The sequence below is a fragment of the Chionomys nivalis genome, chromosome 22, assembly GCF_950005125.1.
Source record: "Chionomys nivalis chromosome 22, mChiNiv1.1, whole genome shotgun sequence".
Lineage (NCBI taxonomy): Eukaryota > Metazoa > Chordata > Mammalia > Rodentia > Cricetidae > Chionomys > Chionomys nivalis.
In genome coordinates this window covers 49908347-49931142 of record NC_080107.1, presented here as the reverse complement: position 1 = coordinate 49931142, position 22796 = coordinate 49908347, and the positions used below count along the sequence as shown (strand labels likewise).

General features: G+C 51.2%; 1 protein-coding gene across 1 annotated transcript; it reads left to right on the top strand.

The window, feature by feature from the left end:
* Positions 1-342: 342 nt before the first annotated feature.
* Positions 343-21173, top strand: Phf19 (PHD finger protein 19). The gene is made up of 15 exons (XM_057755101.1): positions 343-522; positions 2386-2580; positions 2959-3040; positions 6963-7058; positions 7403-7503; positions 7978-8126; positions 11588-11683; positions 12413-12481; positions 12562-12682; positions 14647-14714; positions 15178-15339; positions 15878-15965; positions 16670-16755; positions 17619-17714; positions 18902-21173. Exons 2-15 carry the CDS (start codon positions 2395-2397, stop codon positions 19242-19244), a joined length of 1743 nt encoding a protein of 580 aa, XP_057611084.1. The 5' UTR covers positions 343-522; positions 2386-2394; the 3' UTR covers positions 19245-21173.
* Positions 21174-22796: the final 1623 nt, after the last annotated feature.

Here is a 22796-nt window from a genome sequence, read left to right as displayed (position 1 = left end):
CCTGGTCTCCCGGAGGTGGAGTGGGATATTGGTGCTGTAAGATCAAGGTGCTGGGCGACCTACCCGGGTCATCCAGAGTCTGGGTGTAACTCTCTGCGTGTGGTGTGCGCACGCCTGCCCAGCCGTGGTTCTGTGCAGCTGAGTTTCCGCGTGTGCCAGCTCGACTCGCTGCGCGGGGGCGGCCCCGGGAGGCGCTGCGGGGCCCCGCCAGCCACGGGCTCCAATGGCGAAGCCGGTGCGGCCCCTGCTAATTACATAAGCGGGGACGTCAATAATTCGCGGGAAAACGCGAAAAAGATGGCGCTCCGCGCCCTGGGGGCCCCTTCCTGAGCGCACCGGCCCCTCCCTCTCCGCGTCCCCTCCTCCCTGCGGCGCCCCCGCCCCGCCCCGCCCCCGCCGAGACCCCTACCCCGGCCCCACGGGCGGACACTCGGCCGGGCAGCCGCGGGCCGAGCGCACCACCGCCGCCGATGTGCCTGGTGGCCAGACTCCAAGTGGGACCGGCGAACGCGCTGCCTCGCGGTAAGTCCCGCGCCGCGGGCGCCCCGGGAGACTCCGCGTTTCACGCTTCAATCCCTACACACTACCCCTCTTCTAGAAACCTCTCGGTACTAGGTTGAGTCCTTCAGTCCCCGGGCGGGGGTGGAGTCCTGTGGAGCTGCGCGCTTGTGGGATGGGGACGGAGATGGAGACCGAGCGGTACCCTCAGAGCAGCGGGAATCCCAGCCACATCCCCAGCCCACCGCAGGGTGTGGGTGACAGGTCTCCGTTTGTGGCCGCGCGTCTTTTCTTTTTCATACGAAGCTGTGGAGGGGAGGATAGGAGGGCATTTGGGATTTTGCTCACGTCCAAAGTCAGGCTATGACGGACTGGGAGCGGGGAAAGTTTGCAGTTGGAGCAACTGAGGAAAGGAGTGCCTGAAGCCGAAGGGGACATTGCTGCAAGCTGTCCTCCCCCCCACCCTCAGAACACCCTTTTAAAAAGCCAACGGCCGCCCCGGAGCGGCCTTGGCGCATGAATCATCCGCGCTTCCTGCCCCCGCCGGGCCCCCGCGCGCCCAGTGCCGCGGATTTGAACTGGACGCCGACGGGAACCCGCAAACAAGCATTTCTGTGGCGATGGGTTTGAATCAGCCAATCACAGCCCGCGGGGGCCCGCTCCAGGAGGATGGAGGCGGGGTGGGGGGCCCCCCCGCTACCCGGGGGCCCAGCCCGGCCTCGGGGGGCGCAGCGACCCGGCCTGCCCCCAAAAGCTCAGCGGGGGAGGAAATGTCAGTTTGTGAACCTGCCGAGGCCGGTCCCGCTCCAGCCAGAGCAAGTAGGGACCTCACAGCGCCCTAAGAGCCAAGTGCCAAGGAAGAGGGCAAGAGTTCTGACTACAGCTCCTACCTGGTGCTTGTGCCTCTGCCCAGGAGTAAAAGACAGGAAGGAGATAGCAGAAGGAGGTAGACACCCGCTATCTGGACAGCCAACACCCTGACTCCATTGCCCCAGGGCCCCTCACGCGCACACGTGTACTTAGTCTCACAGACGGACTGGCACATTGCCACAGACAGTGTCCTTGCAGTCTCTGAAGAGGCACTCACATGAAAAACACACCCAGAGCTGTCTTTCTGTCAGCAGGCTGGGCACCAGGTCCCCAGCACCTAGGCAGAGAGAGGGAACCAGAGCAGGACCGCCCCCACCGTCCCCACACACTGCAACATAGGGAAGCCGAGTTTGACCCGAAGAGAGTGTGTATGGTGGGGCATGGTGCCAGGTGAGCCCACAGAGAGAAGAAGGCAATAAGGCTGAACACCAACCAGTTAAGGTTTGGGGAAGCATAAGTTTTCTGAAAGATTCAGGTTGGGGAAGCCAGGGTGACCTGGGGACTCCTCACTCCAGGTGCCAGGTAGTAGGAAGCAACGGGCTCAAGAAATAGGCTTGGAAAAGGTGAATGAATTAATTGATGGAAAAAGATGAGGGCAGAACTGAAAGCTGGGAGAGAGGGCAGGATGCTTGGCAGGGATGCTCAGGCCACTGTACCAGAAGCTGCTGTGGCAGCCCGCTGGCTGGAGAAGTTTTCTGATGTGTTGGGCTGGTATGGCCACTGTGCATGTGGACGAAAGCATGGGCAAGTTTAAATGTCCATGAAATCATCAAACAGTTGAGAACAGAGATGGGGGGGGTGGGTGTTTACAAAAGGCACATGACTTTGTCACCCCTGTTCCCAAGCTACCCCAAAAGTTTTCACTGCGAGGTGGGCTTTTCTCTGAACACATTCAGGGGAGACTTGAAGTCTTAAGTGCTTGCTCCCTCAGAGCTGAGCCCAGAGGGTTTGCTTACAGGACAAGGCCTCCGCCTCCTAGGACAGGTAGTGGGATTCTTCTTTCTCTCCTGGTGTCAGCAGAAACTGATGGAGACTCAAGCTCTGGAACCAGGGACTCGGGAAGTCTATGGTGCCACCAGTCACCTCCCTAACAAGGGGACCCTGTCTAAAACCAAAAAGAACTTCAAAGACTTGATGTCCAAACTGACAGAGGGACAGTATGTGCTGTGCCGGTGGACGGATGGGCTGTACTACCTCGGCAAGATCAAGAGGGTGAGTCTTCCCTGCCGCAGGCCCAGGTCAGGGCCATTCTGTTCACTCCTTGTCCCTCATTCCTAGAAGCTGAAAGTGGAAGGAACCAGAGCCTGGCTTCGCAGGCTCCGTCCTCAGGAGCCAGCGTGTCCCAGCAGGTTTTCTAGAGAACTTAAGCAAACCACCAGACTAGGAGGACATGAATGACACACTAGCCTGTTCTGCTCTTAAAAACATGCCCATGCAACTGTCACCCTGTCCCTGGTGGCCCTACTCCAAGGTGGCGAGAACAGTGCCCGTCTCTCCTGGCCTACCTGTCTTCAGAAGCACAAAGCACAGGATTTGGAGGAAGACCCCCCCTCCCTGCTGTTCCTTCATGCTGCCCCTCTCCTGTCTCAGGTCAGCAGTCCTAAGCAAAGCTGCCTTGTAACTTTTGAAGATAATTCCAAATACTGGGTCCTGTGGAAGGACATACAGCACGGTGAGTGTCCGAGGTCCCTGGGCCTCCCCCCCTCCCCCCCCCCCCCCGTGTCCACTCTTTCTTCTCTGCCTTCACCCTTTTTCCTGGCACCTTGGGCCCACCATGGATGATGATCGGATTTCTGCTGTCTGACACTGAGCCCCTGCCTGAATGCTCACACTTCAGGAGGGAGGCAGGGCAGATGGGGGAGGGGCTCAGGCAAAGACTAGAACTAAGAGTGCTAGGACTTGGTCTCAGGCCTGCAGTTTGTGTCCTTCCTGAATGTTTGGTGTCTGCTACTGTAGGACTAGGGAGGAGGAGGAGACCAGAGGACAGGGGTTCAGCTATAGAAGTGAACTGTGTTCCTTACCTGCATGTGAAGAAATTGGTGGGGAATCTCTAAATCTCTACCCCTAGGCAAGGAGGTAGGGGTGAGGCAAAGCCAGGAGAGCGTGAAATAGCCTTGCCTGGATGAAGCTGGGTCAGCTTTCAGGATGAAGGAGAGCTGGGCTGGGTACCACCCGCCTTCAGACAGCTGAATCTGTTATAGACATAGCCAGTCGGGATCGTTCAGGCTCTACAAGACAGATTTGGGTAGTCACAACACCCATGTATTTTTATCATGGAACTCCAGACACTAACTATGACAACTGGCATGAGAGAAGAACCCTATTAAATATCACACGTCCTTAACAGAACAGAGGCAGGTTCTAGGGTCAGACAGCCCCTGGACCATGTTCCAGATCTGTCTCCTACTGGCTACACAGCCTTGAGCCGTGACGTCACTTTTCTGAGTCCCCATTTCTTCAACTGAAAGGAAGAGACAGTGGAAGTCCAGGTTTCACCGGACAGTTGGGAAGAGTAGATGAGATGATCGTGTAGCTTGCTCAGCTCAGGGCCACTGTGCTGGAAGGGGGCAGTGTCTGGACTCCATGTGGGTACCACCATCCTTGGGTGTAGAACAAGGCAAGGTCAGCAGATCCATCTTGAACATCTACTGCCTCCCATATATCATGCGGGGCACTTAGGGCACAGAGGTATAACAATACCATTTCTGCCTTTACAAAACTTTCATCCTAAGGAAGAGGCAGAAGTTCAAGGCCAGCCTGAGCCACATAGCAAGACCTTTTCTCAAAACCGTTAAAAACAAAACGTTGCAGCCTTCTGGAGTAACACAACAGAAGCAACACATCAAAATGCATTTAAAGGCTGGAAAGATGGTATAGCATTAGGAGTGGGTGCTGCTCCTGCAGAACTTGAGCTTGGTTCCCAGCACCCACATCTGATGGTTCACAACCACCTGTAACTCCATCTCATGGAATCTAATGTCCTCTGCCCTCCTACGGCACCTGCACTCATGTCCACACACAGACACGCATATACCCATAAGTAGAAATTAATTTAAAAGTCATTTTCACTTCTTGCCTCTTACTCCTCTCTTACCTCTTCTTTTCTCTCTTGCTTCTCTTGTCTTTTTTGTTTCTTGCCTCTTCTCTGTTCCGTCTGTCTGCCCGCATCCCTCATGTCCTCACCCCAATGCACCTTCTGCTCTCTCACTGTCTCCCTGCACCTCCTCCAATAAGCCTCTTGCACTAAAAAAAATAAAATAAAATAAAAAATCTTTTTCTAACATATTTAAGGAGAATGTGGGAAGGTGGGTCAGTCAGTAAAATCTTATCTTGCTAGCACAAGCACCCAGATTTGGTCCCTAGAGCCCACATAAGAAAGTGGACATGGGACTGGAGTGGACTGGAGGTTAAGAGCCCTGGCGACTCTTCCAGAGGACCCATGTGGTGGCTCACAAACATCTGTGAGGGCAGTTCTGGGTGATTCAACACCCTCTTCTGACTGCCACAGGCACCAGGCCCACAAGTAGTGCACACACATGCATGGAGACAAAACCCATACTGGGAAAACTGGCATGGTAGTTCACACTTGTAATTCCATAAAGACAGGCAGATACTTGGAACTCACTGGCCAGTAAGCCTAGTCAGTGATCCCTAGATCTCAGTGAGACACCCCATCTCAAAAAGTCAAAATGAGGCAGTGGTGGTGGTGCACGCCTTTAATCCCAGCACTCAGGATGCAGAAGCAGGTGAGTCTCTGAGCTCGAGGCCAGCCTGGTCTTCAGGGCTAGTTCCAGAACACCCAGGGTTAGCCCCTGAGCAGTGTGGCCTGCACAATGTGCACCTGTCCGTACGTGAAGCTGTATGTGTGTATAGACACTGAAAAGTTGTGTTTGTGGGCAGTGGATGAAGTGGCTCTGTTTGCCTAGAATGTGCAGTCTTAGATTTTATGCCTGGCACCATTGCATACCTCAAAAGGAAGAAATACATTTAACATAACCACGCAAGTACTTCAGATATAAAAATGCATTTATTCTTTAACAAAAAAAGACAAATGTGAAAAAAAGATTGAAGATGAGCCAGTAAATGAAAAGCCATTTTATAACTCTGCTTCAGGGGCAGAGAGCATGCCTAGCAAGCACAGGCCCTGGGTCAGAACCCCAGCTCCAAAATAAACTAAAATAAATTAACTTGGTCACTATATCTGGACTTTGATTCAAAACATAAAATTGTAATGACATTTTAATCAGGCATTTGGAAATAAAAGTAACTTCAGGTACTATTAATAAAGGTTATGAGTGTGCTTAGAGGGAGCTCCAATCTGAAGTAGTTCTAGAAAAATGAATGGATGTCTGGGTCTTGACTTGAAATAACAAGTGGAGATGTGGGTGAGAATATAGTTGAAACAGGGTTTTCTGTGAGTTCACAGTTGATGGGAGCATTGCATTATTATCCTGTAATAAGTGTTTTAAAACATAAAAATTGTCTAGCAGAACAAGTTAGAGTAGGCAAGAGAGGGAGGCAGATGTGATCAAAAGAGCAAAGGATTAGCGGTGAGATTGCTGTGGGTTTGAATCCCACTCCCACTTAATATCTAAGCAAGGACCTTAACTTCTTGAGCCTCAGTTTCTCCATCTTTGGAACATGTTACCAGACACCTCCGAAAGGCTATGGAGGTTCGGCGAGGCAGCTTTGGGGGCCTGTTGGGAAGACCAGTGCACAGCCGGAGTTCGCCTCCTGCGCTGTGGTCATCATTATCATTGCTTTCATAACAAAAGTCCTTGACAGTTTCGTGCCCGTGCGGTATGCAATCCTGTTACCCTCTGTTCAACCTTCCCTGCTCTCCCTTCACCCGCGTCGCCTCTTCCCTCCTCTCCACCTACCCTTCTCCCAGAGGCTGTCAGTATCTGGTGTTGATGGCCCCATTCTTAGGCAGACCCAGCGTAGTCATTTGCAACTGTTAAGAGTTCATGATTGCCCCAGGGTGGTGGCGCACACCTTTGATCCCAGCACTTGGGAGGCAGGGGCAGACAAATCTCTGTGAGTTTGAGGCCAGCCTGATATACATAGTGAGTTCCAGGAAGCCAGGGCTACACAGAGAAACCTTGTCTCCAAAAAGCAAAACCAAAAAAACCTAACAAACAAAAAAGAGCTCACGATTGCAGTGGCCATGTCATGCTCAAAGAATAGCAATTCACAGCCCTTCCAGCTGTCTTATGTTATTTCCTGGGCCCCCTTCCAGTGTTTCATGAGCCTTGAAGGGTATGGTATAGATGTCTTCTTAGAGCTGAGCCCTCAACAGTAACTTTTCTCAGCATCTTGTAGAGCTGTTTCTCGACAGTTCACAGGAAACAGACACCTCTCTGTAACTGTCTATGAGTATAACGTATATTTAGAATAGTAATTGTCTATGTGTAAATGTATATTTAGAAGGCAGTTCAACGCTGTGACAACTTAGCTAAACAACAGAATTAGGTTTCCTAGTAGGAGGCCTATGAGCTCTGCCAGTTCCAAGTACAGATTACCTCCAAGTCTGGGATTTTGACTTTTTCTTGGTCCTGTGAGCTGGAGCCGAGTTGAGAGGACTTCTTTTTCAGCCGGTGTTCCAGGAGAGGAGCCCAAGTGTGACATCTGCCTGGGGAAGACATCAGGGCCAATGAATGAGATCCTCATCTGTGGGAAGTGTGGCCTGGGTGAGTGGGCCAACAGGGAAGGCCATGACTAGTGGGTCCCTCCCCCACTCACTTGCTGAGGTCCCATCTGCCTTCCTGTTTCTCCTCTGTCCCTGAAACAGGCATCCCTGCCTTGGGGAAAGCTGAGAAAGAGCAATGAGAGATCCAGTTGGGGAGGCACTGAAGCCCGTCCTTGGTTCCTCTTGAAGTGGCCAATACTGTCTTTTAGTCCCTCCTTGGGTACCACCAGCCAGTAGCCAGGAAGCTGGCAGGCAGCGCTCCCTAGGGCTTGCCATAGCTAGCCTCCCTGCCCTTGGCCAACTAGCCTTGGCCCCGAGTACTCACCGTCCCCTCCTTTGCCCTAGGTTACCACCAGCAGTGCCACATCCCCGTCGCAGGCAGTGCCAACCGCCCCCTCCTCACTCCATGGTTCTGCCGACGCTGCATCTTTGCCCTGGCTGTGAGGGTGAGCGCTCCCCTTTCCCAGCCCCTGCCTTTGTACCTCCCTGCCGACTGGGCAGACCAGAGCCTCGCAGACTCAGGCCCCAGCACCCATCACTGACTCATCACTTGGGCCTTAGAACTCAGTGTGCTCTGCCATCTTCTAGCTCTCTGTCCTAAGCCAGTTTTCAGAGCCTCTCTAAACCTCAGCTTCCCCAGCCATAAAATGGGCACCCAATAAAGGGTGGTTTGCTAAAGGACAACTTTATTTACATGCCCTTTACACGTGGTTAATTATTGTCTGTCTTGTGCTTACTATGCTACTAATGCTATTAATATCTTTGAAGGAGACAGGATGGATTTAGGATTGGTGAGAAAAAGCTCCTTGCTTTTCTGACCCTCATAAAATGCCTGGGTCTCCCCAACCCTGGCAGTTTTTCTCCTGATAGCTGTGTGCTAACACGAGTAGTTGGTGACCTGGGCCCTGTTTTTCCCCCAGAAAGGAGGTGCGCTGAAGAAAGGCGCCATCGCCAGGACGCTGCAGGCGGTGAAGATGGTGTTGTCCTACCAACCCGAGGAGCTCGAGTGGGACTCGCCCCATCGTACCAACCAACAGCAATGCTACTGCTACTGTGGCGGGCCTGGAGAGTAAGGTCGCAGGGCGGGGCACTGCGGGAGACCCGGGTTCCGGGTGGGCTGACAGGCGCCGTGAGTGACAGCCGGACACAAGAGCCCGACCTCACTGGGCGGGGCCTGAGTGACAGCTCGGGGGTGGGACCTGAGTGTCTGAAGGGCGGGTCTGGAGTGACAGCTGTGGGGCGTGTCCTAGAGTGACGTGACAGCTAGGAGGCGGGGCCTGAGCGTCAGGCTGTGAAGGCGGGACCTAAAGGGGTGGGCCCAGAGTGACAGCCTCAGAGACCTCAGTATCAGGCTGTGGAGGTGGATCTTGAAGGGGCGGACCCAGAGTGCCAGCTGGAGACAGGAGACAGGCCTGGAGTGACAGTCGCGAGGGCGGGATCTAAGTGTCAGGCCGTGGAGGCGGGAACTGGAGAGGCAGATACGCGACGTCATTTTAGGGAGAGCAGATTCTAATGATGGCCGTGTCACTCTGCAGAGATGGGGCTTTGGGAGGGAGACCTAGAGTGGTCGGTGGGGACCAGGCTTCTAGGGGCGGGTCCGGCAGGTCCGATGGCAGCAAAAAGGCAGGTATGAGTCAAGGAGCCTTAAGGGGTGGTCCCTGAAAGTCGACTCCGAGTGAGAACCTGTCCAGCGGGCAGTGGAGAGTAGAAGGCAGAGTGATTTTCTTGGAGCCACCTAAGAGCCGAGGCCTGACAGAGATGTCCATAACCCGCACAGCACCTAGCCAGCTCTGCCTCCCTGATTCTCCGTTCACTTATTAGTTTTTCCTTGTGAGCTTGTGAGCAGAGGTAACATTAAGGCTCACAGGAGCTGGGAATTGATACTCTGTTGCTGCTGCTGGTGGTAGTGCTGGCAGGAAGTGGAGATCAGTCAGGGAAACAGGTGGGTGCCCTGGTTTCCTGGAGACCTCCGGCAGGGCAGGGTCTGTGCTGGAGTCATGGAGGACAGTCTTGCCTGCCGTGGGCAGAATCTGGTCTTGCTTGTCCACCTGAGCATCCATAGACAATTGAATTTGCTCCTTTGGGCTGTCTACAATAGAGGCAGGGTCCCTACCCTCTGTGGAAGGCGGACTGCCCGCTTCCCCTGCCCTGAGTCTGAGGGCCACCTCTGATTGTCTAGAGATTACCTAAAGCCCAGCTGGGCTCTGACTACTCTGTTTGAACTGCTTCATCTCTCAAATGGGCTTAGTTACCTTAATTACCCTTGAGCTTCCCAGTATGCTGGAAGACCTAATGATTGACAGTATACGGAAACCTATATGGCATTAGTAAGTCGGTGCTTCCAAATGTTTAATGGGGCAATTGTTTAAAGGAAAAAATAAATGCACTTCCAAAAGTCTCCTCTGAAAACTAAGCCAGATCTGAAGCCAACCAGGGAATGTACGTATTAAGATGAAGGCGAAGGCGTAAGTCACAAACAATCCCACGCTAGTTTGGAATTATGATTAATATAATATTTATTTAAAGGGGAAAAAACTTACAGATCACCGTCCCAGACAACAGCCCTCTGCGCAATCAGGAAGGGAGTCTAGTCGCCGGAAGTGGAGCAGGAAGAGATAGCGAGGAGGGAAGTGGCCGCTTTTCTAAAGGGAGAGAGACCACGCCCCAATGGGCTGGTATCTCAGCGGCTATTGGCTGGAGGAGTGGAAGGACCTCCCGCAACACCTCCTCCTTTTGTTTAAGTAAGAGTTCTAAACCTACTACGAAATTATATACAATAAGTACAAATATCCTGTTCTAACTAGCTTAAGTCTTATATAATAAATAGCTTGGCCAAGTCATGAGTGGAAAGTAACTATATTTATATAGTCTTCAACCCCATCAAAGATGTGAGAAGGGAAATAATGTTACCTGAGTAATTAGGAAGTGCAATCAAACAACTTCCAAAACATGCAACAAATCACAGAGACAACTAGCTACCTGGGCAATCACCCAAGGTCACGTTTGCAGCGTTGAAGCAACCAACTTTGGCTAAGGCCTAACATAACTGACATACCATTTTCAAAGGCAAGTAACTTTTCAAAACTATCTTACCCTGTCTTGGCAGGATATGACAGTCCTGTTTTATCCATTGATGCACGCTCTGTATCTCTGTCAGTGGTTGAGGTATGGGCATTTCTTTGCCCAAAGGCCAGTTCTGCCAAAAAGAAATGCTCCAGGTGGAGTGTCTTTGGTGCTCAACATTCTCTCGGGAATAGAGCGGTGTTGCCAGGAGCAATTGTGTCTCACTACCACAAAACTCTGAGTTAGATTAAAGGCCATTTTCTACAGCTCTTTGAAGAGGTTGAAGATTATCTATCTATACTGAGTATAATCTCTATGTATCTAAAGAACCTGATTAGTCTAATTATAAATGACAAACTCAGAATACTATCGATCTATATAATTCTCAATACCTATCTAACTTAAAGACTAAGACAATAAGCGACTGTGAAACAAATGAGGACAATGACCTCCAAATATGAACAATGTACAAATATACATTACAGTATGGTAAATATATATCAATACACAAACAATATATAAGTATCTTAATCAGAGGTAGAAATGTACACTACAATATATATATATATACAATATATATATCAATACAATATATGTCAATACATAAAAAATGTTTTAAACAGAGGTAGAAACATGCATGCATACAATAGTCAATATAATTTAACTTTATATCAATATATAAGAATCGATACCAATATATTTGTCTCAAAACAATAACTCACAAGTACCAACAAGCACCAATCTATTATCCCATCATCCCTCTTTTTTTTTATTTGTTTTTAATTTTTTTCCCAAAAGATCCCTGAGCTTATAAAATTCCTCCCCCAACCCTCAACCATATACCTTCCTTTTTTTTTTTTGTTTAAACAGAAAAAGGGGAAATGATGGAGGAAGGTCATTGGTTAAAAAATAAAGAAACTACTTGGCCCTCATAGGTTAGAACATAGGTGGGTGGAGTAAACAGAACAGAATGCTGGAAGGAAGAGGAAGTGAGCTCAGACTCGATAGCTCTCCTCTCTGGGGCAGATGCGATGAAGCTCCGACCCAGGATGGACATAGGCTAGAATCTTCCTGGTAAGTGCACCTTGGGTGCTACACACATTATTAGAAATGGGCTAGTCCAGGTGTGAGAGTTAGCCGAAAAGAGGCTAGATATAATGGGCCAAGCAGTGTTTAAAAGAATACAGTTTGTGTGTTGTTATTTCGGGGCATAAGCTAGCCAGGTGACCAGGAGCTGGGGCAGCAGGAACACAGCCCGCAGCTCCCACTACATTAACCCTGTGTACATCGAGGCCAGAGACAATGGTGCATTTTTCTTCTGCTAGATGAAAGATCCAATGAGGTGACATAGCTCTGGCTTCACGGTGCTTGGTCCCTGTGGTCAATGATCCTCTTCCCCATCTCTGTGTGGGGGAAGTCTTGGAGCCTAGATGTGATGGGGTTGACCCGGCCCTTCTGTGTCTGCAGGTGGTACCTGAGGATGCTACAGTGTTGCCGCTGCAGGCAGTGGTTCCATGAAGCTTGCACACAGTGCCTTAATGAGCCTATGATGTTTGGAGACCGGTAGGTGCTAACTGGACATAGCGGACAGGGGTGACCGCAGCAACCTTCTCAGATCATCTGCCAAGATATCGTACAAAGGAGGTCTGATGTAGTCTATGCTGTCTATAGGAGACAGCTCAAGATAAAAGAGACACTAGCTATGCTAGGCCGAGAAGATGATAAAGGAACACGCTCGGCTACATGCCTAGTTTCCACTGATGTGTGCCAAACCTTAAGTAAATTCCTGCCTTCACTAAGCTCCAGTCTCTACAGATGTCTCAGGACAGAGAGTCTCTACCTTAGCCTTACCATGTTACCATAGAAGCCATGAGGGAAATGGGTGGCTTCTAATTAGTAGGGCTAAGCTAATGGGAGGCATTATATATGAAATCAAATATTATGCTTTTTTAAGTCTTGGCTGGTGGTTGGCATGTGTGTGTGCGCGCGCACACGTGTGTGTGTGTGTGTGTGTGTGGTGTGTGTGTGAGCATGTGTGCGTGTGTGTCAGAAGAGACAATGGTGTCCACTACAGCCCAACCTCTCTATGAACAGAACTTAATGCTAAGGCAGCAATATTTGGAGAGGAGTCAGGGATAGCGACATATTCCTTGGTCCCTCTTCCCTATACCACTCAGAGGCAGACAGCCCAGGAGTGGATGCCGACCGTGAGGAAGCAGGTGGGAGTGACAGGGTGACTGAGGCTGAGGGTCAGGTGCCCTCCCCTTACAGCCCCTTCTCGCCTACCCCCAGGTTCTACCTGTTCTTCTGCTCCGTGTGTAACCAAGGCCCGGAGTATATCGAGAGACTGCCCCTGCGATGGTGAGAGGATGGGACTGTCCCCACCAGCTCCTCCCTTTCCCTCTGCCCTGCCCTCACTTGGCCCTTGCCTTCCTGCCCAGGGTGGACATAGTTCACCTGGCCCTCTACAACCTGGGAGTACAGAGCAAGAAGAAGTACTTTGACTTCGAGGAGATTCTGGCTTTTGTTAACCAACACTGGGAGCTCCTGCAGCTTGGCAAGGTATGTGAGGCCTCGGTGCCAGAGATACCTACTCAGGACCCTGCAGGGCAGGGTAACATACAGATATCTGACTCGCACCCTTATGCTGCAGTTCCTTGAGTCAGAGCTTCCGAGCCTGTGCTGGGGAAGGGGCTTTGTTCTCCAGTTTGAGCAGTGGTCTTCTGGGGCCTCACTACACTGACTCAGCTTGGGAGAGCTAAGGCACCGCACCAAGTGAGGCTGGAGGCTGGAGCGGGACTCTCCACTACGGTATTTGGCCCGCACAAGATTTTCTGGCTAGGTTGGAAAGTCCAGTGTGTTTGTCATCTGCTGATCTGGTTCTGTGTTGTGTTTCCAGGGGCCTTAGTGCCCGTAAATAACAGACTTTGACACTGGCAGAGCTGGAGAGACCTAGCTACTTCTGCAGGGCTATGTAGACCTCTGCCCTAACCACACCCTTGGAGTCCTTTTTACTACTGCAGAATGAGATGTCTCCGCTCGCCACCCAAAACTTCTTTGATGAGGCAGGGTTGTACAAAACAAACAAGGGTCTTTGAGATAGTTCAGCAGGTAAGGGTACCCGCTGCCAAGCTTGAATTCAATCTTCAGGACCCATGTAGTGGAAGGAAAGAACTGACCCATGCCCCAAGTTGTCTTCTGACCTCCACAAATGTGTCATGGCATGTACATGCTATACACACACACACACACACACACACACACACACACATACACACACACACTAAAGTATAATCTTAAAAAAAAAACAAATAGGTAATTCTTACATATAGCATGCAGTTGTATATAATGTCTCCATTTATAGTGTTTGGTAAGCTATAAGACACAGAAAGCCTTGAAGGCTAGAGTCAGCATTTTTTTTTTTAGATTTATTTAATGTGAATACGTGTTTTGCTCAGATGTATGTTTGTGCACCACACACATGCCTGGTGACCACAGATGCCATAAGGAGGTGGTTGGTCCCCTGCAAGTGGAATTATGAATGGATCTTAACTACCATGTTGGTGGTGGAAATCAAAGCCCAGGTCCTCTGCAAGAACACGTGATAGTGACCCCTGAGCCACCTCTCTAGCCCCTAGAGGTGGTATTTTTTTAAATAACTTTCCTGCCTTATAGAAATCATGCATAGGAGCTAGAAAGATGACTCAGCAGCTAAGAGTACTTGCACTGCCTGTGTGAGACCCAGTTCCATTCCCTTCACATGCCAGCTCACAACTGTCTGTAGCTGCAGTTCCAGGGACCCAGCACCCTCCTCTGACCTCCATGGGCACTACATACACGGTACACATACGCACATGCAGGTAAACGCTCATAAAATAAAAATAATATGTTTTTAAAAACAATATATGTTTCTAATAGAAAGAAAATTTTAAATTATCAAAACAGAAGTATACTTTGAAAGGATCCATATTTTCACTACTCAGGAGGAATACCTAGGATTAAAGCATGGGTATATCCTGCTCCTTAACTTTTTTATGGTTCCCATGAAACAGTATATGCTATTTTAGATCATCTCTTTTATGTGGTTCCAGATTATTGATGTTTTCATAACCTTTTAAATAGTCGCACTTAATGTCCTCTCTGGTTGGGCACATTTGTGTGTGAAATTTCATCTGTGTCCCATACTTTATCTGTGTCATAGATCCCATAGGGTGGCACTACTGGTCTAGTGTGCAGATGTTTTTAAAGCAGCACTGGAGAATGAACCCAGGGCCTTATGCATGATAGGCAGTCTCCCACCGGACTGCAGCCGCAGCCTTGTAAAGTTCCTGAAGCCCTGGGGTCAGGAGTTTTCCTCTGTAGTACAGGTGGGCAGAAGAGCTCAGAGAGGTAAAAAGATTGTGAGCTAACGGCTCTCACCTGGAGGATGAGGCATCCGATGGCAGCGGTGGGCGGGGTGGGGGTCAGGCTAGTGCTCCTCTGATGCGTGTGTGTGGCTGACTGGCCTGCCGGCCTGCTTCCCTTAGCTCACCAGCACCCCTGTGACAGATCGAGGACCTCAACTCCTCAATGCTCTCAACAGTTACAAAAGCCGGTGAGTGCGGGGGGGGGGGGGCGGGGGGGGAGCTGCGAGACTCACAAGTGGGGTCTCAGTCTGAAGGTTCCCCCTACCGTGTAGCCTCCGCTCCCTGCTTGGCTCCTCCTCCTCCCACTTGCCCTCCAACCCATTGGTTGGCTGATTGCTTTTTGAGACAGGGTCTCTCTCTGGCCCAGGCCCAAACTCTTGCTCCTCCTGCTCAGCCTCCTAAGTGCTGAGTTCACAAGGGCGTGTCACCACATCCGGTGAATCCTGCACTTTGTTCCCGTCATTCCCTCTGCCTCTTGTTTCCTGGCTTCATGCATTTTGTTCTTCTGCCAGAATACATGCAGGAGACAGGGAGGCCCTTGACCACATTCCTGGCTGGGGGCTGGATTCATTCTGTGGACAGGGAGGTATATGGCCTTGCTGGTCACCTGCTCCACTCTGACAGCCCAGACCTCTTTCCTGCCCACCCCAGGTTCCTGTGTGGCAAGGAGATCAAGAAGAAAAAATGCATCTTCCGCCTGCGCATCCGCGTCCCACCCACCCCTCCGGGAAAGCTGCTTCCAGACAGGGGGCTGATGCCAAGTGAGAGAGGGGCCTCTGAGCTGCTTCGTAAGAGAGGAAAGAGCAAGCCCGGGTCAGTGCTGGTGGAGGGGCAGTGGCTACAGCCAGCGTGGGTTGTCTGACCAAGCTCACAGCTCCCTCCTGCAGGTGGGAGAAGGCTATGCAATGGGCCCAGGTGGTGTGGTGGCCCCACTGTAAGCCTGGGGTCCCTAGTCCCAGCAGGGTCCAGCTCTAGGCACTCTGGGAGAGCTAGTGAGAAGCTCACAGACTCCTCATTTCCTAGCTCCAGGGAAGCCTCATCCTGGGACCCAGCCCTGCTGCATTAGGGATAAGCAGAGAAGGTTCACAGAGTGTGATATGCCCTCATTCTCCTGGCTGGGCACAGCCTCCTCTCTAGGGGCACAAGGGCAAGGACCTTTTCTTTTTCACTTTCTAAAGCCACTCCACATTCATTGCCCCTGGGGCAGCTCCCAGGTTCACTCTGCCCTGTCCAAACCCTCCTGACCCCATACTGGCCACTGCCCCCAGCATTCCTGAGGCTTCTCACACTGAACCCCTCCCTGGCCCTCCAGCTCTGACGAGGCCACCCTTTCCCTTTTCTGTCTCCACAGTTTGTTGCCTCATGAATCCCAGCAGCAGAAAAGGCGAGTTTATAGAAGAAAAAGATCAAAGTTTTTGCTGGAAGATGCTATTCCCAGTGTTAGTTCCTGGTTTCTTATTCTCCAGTTCCACGTGCAGGGACAGTGTACACTAGGGGGTCCTGTACTGTACCCAAAACTGTCCACTTTCAGTTACAGAGAAACAGGGAAGAGACGGGTACCCTAAGACCACCACGGCCTTATCTACCCCAGGTTCTCCTGAGAGCACAGGGGTGGGGCACAGGTAGATAATATCCTGGACCCAGTTTGGACGAAACAGGGCTGTTTGGGGGCGGCAGCTTTCTAGACGTCACCTCCAGGCAGTGGCTGAGCCCCGCCAAGAACCATCTCAGCACATTTTCTTGTTCGATTATCCGCACTGAAACTCTCTTGTGGGCGGAAGTGTTAGCCATGCCTCAGGGCTCCAGCACTTTACAGTTTGCAGTACACTTTCACCAGAGCCTGGAGTCCTAACAGTGCCTCCTGTGAGCTCTGAGTAAGGCCGGCTCTGAGCTTGGCAGTGGAAGCAACTGAGTCCCAGAGAGGCAGATGGAAGTCAGACAGATGGCTGGAGAGGAGGTCAGGATTGGAATACAGGGTGGCTTGGCTCTCTGGTCACAGATTACAGTCAGGAAGAAGTGGCGGGCTTTACCCAAGGGATCAGCAGCCTTAGCATGCCATATACCTCTCAGCTGGGGATAAGGCTGCTTGGGGAGGGGGAGGTCTATTGTCCTGTGACTGATCCTGTCTCTTTTATGTCTACAGAGTGACTTCACTTCCGCCTGGAGCACCAACCACCACCTGGCCAGTATATTCGACTTCACTCTGGATGAAATTCAGAGTTTAAAAAGGTACCTGATACTCTAGAGCTGAAGGGGGCTCCACTCCCCAGCGTGAAGAAGGCACACATCCTGAGGGTGTAGACACTCTCTGCATGGGCCTTCTGAAAGTTCAGCTAAAAGATCCAGGATGCACAGGGCTGCCTGAGAATCTGTGGTACACAGCTTGTAGCATAGCGCTCTCCGCCCTCCAAAGCAGTGGTCCAGGTGCCCCACCTCTCTCCCCCCTTCTCCTGCCTCACACCTCAGACAGACAGTCTATGGCTACCTTCTCACTGTGGTTACATTAAGGCCTCTGCCCTCCCCCATCCCCAAAATCAGGATGTTTCTTCCTCAGGAAGCCCTCACTGGCCCTCCCGGACTGTGCTAGAAGCCTGCTTAGAGCTCATAGCACACCTATTTGGGTGATTCAAGGGCAAGGACTTCATCTTTTACCGCTCTGTTCCTAAAATCACTGAGGATCACTGAGGCCATAGAGCAGGAATGGGGGCATTTAGAGTGAGCCGGGAACTCGGGTCCATGTTTACCAGTTCTAACTGTGCAGTGTTAGCTAAATTCCTTAGCCCCCAGCCTCCTCACGCACTTTGTACCCGTGAAACTGCACAAGTGCCTGATGGCTCTTGGACTGTGTCACCAAGTGTGTCCGTCACTAGGGGAGGTTGGTCAGGGAAAGTTTTGTTGACTCCCGACTTCGAAGACTAAACGGGTGATAAATAAGACAGGGCAGGTCTGGGATGCGGAGAAGATGGTCTCTGCTGGATGGAGGATGCCTATCAGAGCCACAGAAGGCAGAGAGGCTCCCAGGGACCCCGAGGGCCAGGCTGGAGGCCTTGCTGAGCCTGGCCAGCAGCAGGCGTGTCTTCTCTTCCTCTCAGTGCCAGCTCAGGCCAGACCTTCTTCTCAGATGTGGACTCCACCGATGCCGCCAGCACCTCTGGCTCTGCCTCCACCAGTCTCTCCTACGACTCCAGGTGAGCTTTGCCGGGACAGCGGTCCCCAGCTTATCCACCTCCCGCTGCTGGATGAAGATATATTCTGCACTTCCAGGTCTCCATATAGAGAGGTGGGGGAGGGGGCTGGTCTGGCCCGAGTTTGCTCTGGACCCTCTATTCCAAGTTAGCAGGGTGGAAGCTGAAGTTACCTTCTGCTTGGGACAGTCTTTGTCTGCAGTGACTATGTGATCCCTCTGGTCACGCAATCTAGTTCTGGGACTGCTTGATTAGAGTTCTTTCATTCTGAGCCTCTTGGCCTCTGCGTGTCGTGACTGTGCCTCAGACCACAGGGCTCCTGCTCTCCTGGCTGTCTGATTGTATTTCAGGGTTTCCAAGAGGAAAATTCATTTATTTTAAGCCTACGTAGAGGGCAGACTGTAGGGGAAGGCAAAAGACCCTGGGGATCTGACTAAGGGTATAGCCCCTCTTATTGTGGGACACAGCCCCCTCTGCCCTCTGGCGCCTCCGTCTTCTAGAGTGTGGAGAGACTTTGTGGGTATAGACTTGAGACTGCAGTCTCTGTAAAGATGGGAACTGTTCTCTACTCTGACCTGTCGCTGCCTGGGTGTCCTTCTCGGCTGTGCCTCTGGAACTTTAATTTGGGTTCTAAGGATCAAAGCCGAGCTTCCTGCGTCCTAGGGAAGTACTCTATCCCTGAGCTACACACCCCTAGTCTTCCCGTTTCTTTGATTTCTCACTAGTGTTTCAGGCCGTGGCAGACATGTCTTGGCATCCATTAGTGTGCAGATTGTCTCGCGTATCTGTTGTGCTAACACCCCTGCTGTGTGGTACAAGGTCCTTCAGTTCCCGTCCTTGTGTAGCTCATCCAGCTCATACAAAGAACCAGGTGGCCTAAACAAGGTCTCTTGCACTGTGGGACTTCCAAAGCATATACAACAGTGACCCACCCTCCCAGATACAAAGAGCATATGCTTCAAAGCTGAACATATCTGGGTTTGAATCCTGGCCTTTGTCCTTCCCAGCTGATTTCTTCTCTGCAGCCTCAGTTTCCCTATTACAGAACTACTGTGAAGTTTGAGCAAGATAATTCGTGCCCAGGGTCCGGCACAGTACTAAGAGTACATGTCTGACTTGGTACCTAAGAGACTCTCAGGGTGAGGAATCTAATAACTGCTCCAACTCATCCCTCTCCCCTCCTGATACAGATGGACAGTAGGCAGCCGCAAGAGGAAGCTGGCAGCCAAAGCGTACATGCCCCTGCGGGCAAAGCGTAAGGCAGCCAAGCTGGATGGACGCTGCCCCTCAGACAGCAGCGCAGAGGGAGCTCTGGGCCCTGAGCAGCCAGACGAAGGCATTGACAGCCACACGTTGGAAAGCATCAGTGAAGATGACTCTTCCTTGTCCCACCTCAAGTCATCTATCACCAACTACTTTGGGGCAGCTGGGCGGTTGGCCTGTGGGGAGAAGTATCAAGTGTTGGCTCGGAGGGTCACACCTGAGGGCAAGGTTCAGTACCTGTTAGAATGGGAAGGGACAACCCCTTACTGACTAACCCTCAGGGGCTGCCTACTTCCCTGGAAACCAAAGGAGGGACAGAGAAGCCATTGGCTCCCTGTTTTCTCCAGGCTGGGGTGGTGGAGGGGAAGCAGGACAGAGCCAAAAGGGCCTGGCTGTAGCCCTACCTGCTGCCCGCCAGGCCAAAGTCTGTGCTGCTGTACCAATTGCCTGTGTCTCCAAGACCCCAGTGACTCTTTCTCATTGTACACTCCACACCCCTCAAACTGTTTATTGGTTCCTCTGGTTCCAAAATACCCTGGCTGTGACCCCTCCTGATCCTGAGGCCTAAATCTGTTTTTCATTGTCCCCAGCTCTTCATCTTCTTACCTCACCCGTTTTGGGTATTTGTGTGGTCACACATCTGCCGTGTGCACGTGTGCATCTGTCCCTCACTGGATTGCCTTCACTGGGTTCTCTCTGGACCCTGAGGGTCTCCCATTTTCTCACCAATACCCCTAATGCCAGGAAGGTAGGGGTGTCTGAGAAAGTTCAGAGTGCCTGAGACCCAAAGCCTGGGAGTGATGAACTGGGTCTCTGATGGAGAGGCCAGCAGCAGGGTCCTTTAAGTAGGCTCAGAGGAGAGACTACATGAGTCAGCTCTGAGGGTCCCAGAAGCTTGTCCCCAGGAATAACCCTTCACTGTCATCACGGAGTACAATCTGGCCTTGCTGCACAGAGGTGTTCTTAAACACTGAGATCTCAGAGGAAGTGATGGGGAGCCAAGCCAGGGTCAGACTGAATCTCAGACTCAACACAAGGTCCCACACCACACCACTGTGTGTGCAGACACACGGCCACATTCCCACGCCCTCCTGGTACCCTGGCTCCTGTCCTTGGCCCCTTCCAGGGATACATGCTGCAATTAAATGTGAAAACCAAACACTTGACCCAACAGAGAAGCACAAAGACTCCCCTCTTCTGCAGAGCACCTGCCTCGCCCTGGAACTGACAATCACTTTGGGGACAGGCTGGGATTTTTCAAGGGCCTGAATCGTTCCTTCCCTTCAGAAAGGAAGCTTTTGTCGATGATGGTATAAATAGAACCCTTAAAATGGACAAACAGCCCTATCTGGAGGGAAACCAAAATTAGGAGGTGGGCAAGGAGCCATTAGTTTGCCTGCAGAGATATTAGAAACTGACTCACTTGGTTGGAAAGTAGAAGTGCCTTGCCGTGGGAGGCAGGGATAGCAGATTGGGACCAGCCTCACTGCTGTGTGGCTTCCAGCTGGGCGGGGCTTTGCATGCTGCCAGCTGGAAGGTGAAAATGAACACCGTGGGGACATTAGTCCTATATCAGGGGCTGATGTTTCCAAGACTAGGCCTGACCCCTCCATACCTGCCTGTGAGCATTCAGGGGGTCTCAGAAGTTAGATGGCCCTTGCCTTAAACCTCAGCAACTGTAGTGCCTTGCAAAGGGACTTCTCCTCTCACTCTGGACACAGCCACTCCTTTCCCTCTGCTTCCCTGTCTTGTCTGAGGCAAGGATGAGCAGATGGGCGCTGGTCCTAGTTCTCAGTCTCACAGCTGCTGCCATTGAGGTCCCCCAGTGGAGCCAGGTGGAAGGAAAGTTGTGAGGCCAACTCCCAGGCTAGCGGTAGTGTGGGAACTGAAGTCAGATTTGTGGCCTCCTGTTAGCTTCAGTGAGCACGCCAACCTGCAACATCTGCCTTCCAGGCTGCTGGGAAATCCGGAGAGCAAGGCTGTCCCCTCCCTACTGGGCCTGAGGAGCAGGAAGGTGGTGGTGGAGCGGGGTGATAGCACAAGGCCTGACCAGGTCACCTGACTCCTAACGCCAACGTTTTACTCCCACAAGATAATGGCTGCGTTACTGTCAACTGACAGTATAACCCTGTGCACCTTTGAAAAGATTTTGGTTTTTGAATTGCTGCTTTTAATAATATTTGTTATATTAAAGTTATAATCGTGTCTGGTTTGCAGTATAAGTGTGTCCTTTGAAAGCCTGTATGCCCTGGCCCGCTGCTCCTGGCTTCCTGGAGGTTAGGCTGCTGGGGGTGAGCCCAGCCGTCGACCACCCAGCCACCCCCGCATTCTCTCGTCTATGTTCTCAGCAGTGTTCCCACCTGATACTGTGGAACTTTCTTTTTCTACCTCTACTGAGTAACAGAAAACATTTACCCTTAGGATTTGGGAATAAAGCAAGCATAGTGGCACACACCTTTAATGCCAGCACTCAGGAGGTAGAGGCGGGCAGATCTACAAAGCGAGTTCCAGGACAGCTAGGGCTGTTACACAGTGATGCCCTGTCTTGGAAAAACAAAACAAGGAAGGAAGAAAAAGAATGAATGGATGAATTTAGGAGTAAACTGGAATTCTCAGAAATGCCCCAGATCAAATACTTCACCCTTCATACTCCTTTCCTCATTGTTTACCTGATAGTTGCTGAGGCATATCAAGCCTTTTTATTAGTACTATTAACAGAGACTGTAGCCTGGGGATTAATGTAAAGATCAGGGAACTTCATTTGAATAGCATTCCAATGCCACAGCATTTGGGTATATTAGCAGCCTGAATTACCACCTTAAGTGCTCCTTTTGCTCCCAAACTTTATTTCTTGGAACATCTCTCTCAGAGTCTGTATAAAGCACACACTGTATATAAAATTGGCAAGGAAAACCCAGTGACGGCAGCAGACTGACTGCGATGGCGGCGGCCCAGAGCAAGGCCCGTAGATTAGAGCGATGGCGGCGGCTCCCTTAAGTGTCCTGGCTGGGCTTCTCCCACTCAGCACTTGGAAGTCACCTGCTTGTGTTCTTTACTTGGTGAAGGTGATTTGGCTTTGTTTTGTTGTTCTTTGTTTTGAGATGGGGTCTCCTGTGGTCCAGGCTGGCCTTGAACTCAAGGTTGTTCTGCCATAGCCTCACAAGGGCTGGGATTATTGGGTCCGCCATCACACCCAGATAAATCTTTTAATGCAGCAGTGTTTGTGTCCTCGTAAGATTTAGCTATTTTAGATAGTTATGTTTTTCCTCGTGTTCACAGTTGCCTTTTGTAGAGGTTCTGGGAATCCTAAGAACCGCTAGAAGGGAATTCCCACGTGGAGACACTGGTCTGAGACCCAACTGGTCTTCCAGAGCCTGATTTGGGGAGGACAGTGTGGGAAAGTGGCCGTCTCTTCATCCGTGGGGTGGGCCACACCCTCCAGATCTATGGTAAGGAAGAAACAACGCAAAGGATGGACGAGTGTCAGACTGACAGATGTCTTAAAGACTAGTAACTTCTTTGCCAGTGGCTACAGTAGGTTCTCAGAAACTGGCCTCTGAATAAAAAGCAGTAGGAATGTTAGATTAGAATCAGACTGGGGGGGAGGGGGAGGGCTGGAGAGATGGCTCAGAGGTTAAGAGCACTGGCTGATCTTCCAGAGGTCCTGAGTTCAATTCCCAGCAACCACATGGTGGCTCACAACCATCTGTAATGAGATCCGGTGCCCTCTTCTGGCCTGCAGGCAGACAAGGAGGCTGAACGCTGTGTACACAATAAATAAATAAATCTTTAAGTGGCTTATGCCCTCTGACCTCAGATTTC

Bases quoted from the DNA above. Each gene is read 5' to 3' on its own strand.
- Phf19 (XM_057755101.1), top strand. From the start codon at position 2,395: ATGGAGACTCAAGCTCTGGAACCAGGGACTCGGGAAGTCTATGGTGCC. The intron at 8,127-11,587 runs GTAAGGTCGCAG...CTGTGTCTGCAG, and splicing joins TACTGTGGCGGGCCTGGAGA to GTGGTACCTGAGGATGCTAC. The intron at 11,684-12,412 runs GTAGGTGCTAAC...GCCTACCCCCAG, and splicing joins CCTATGATGTTTGGAGACCG to GTTCTACCTGTTCTTCTGCT.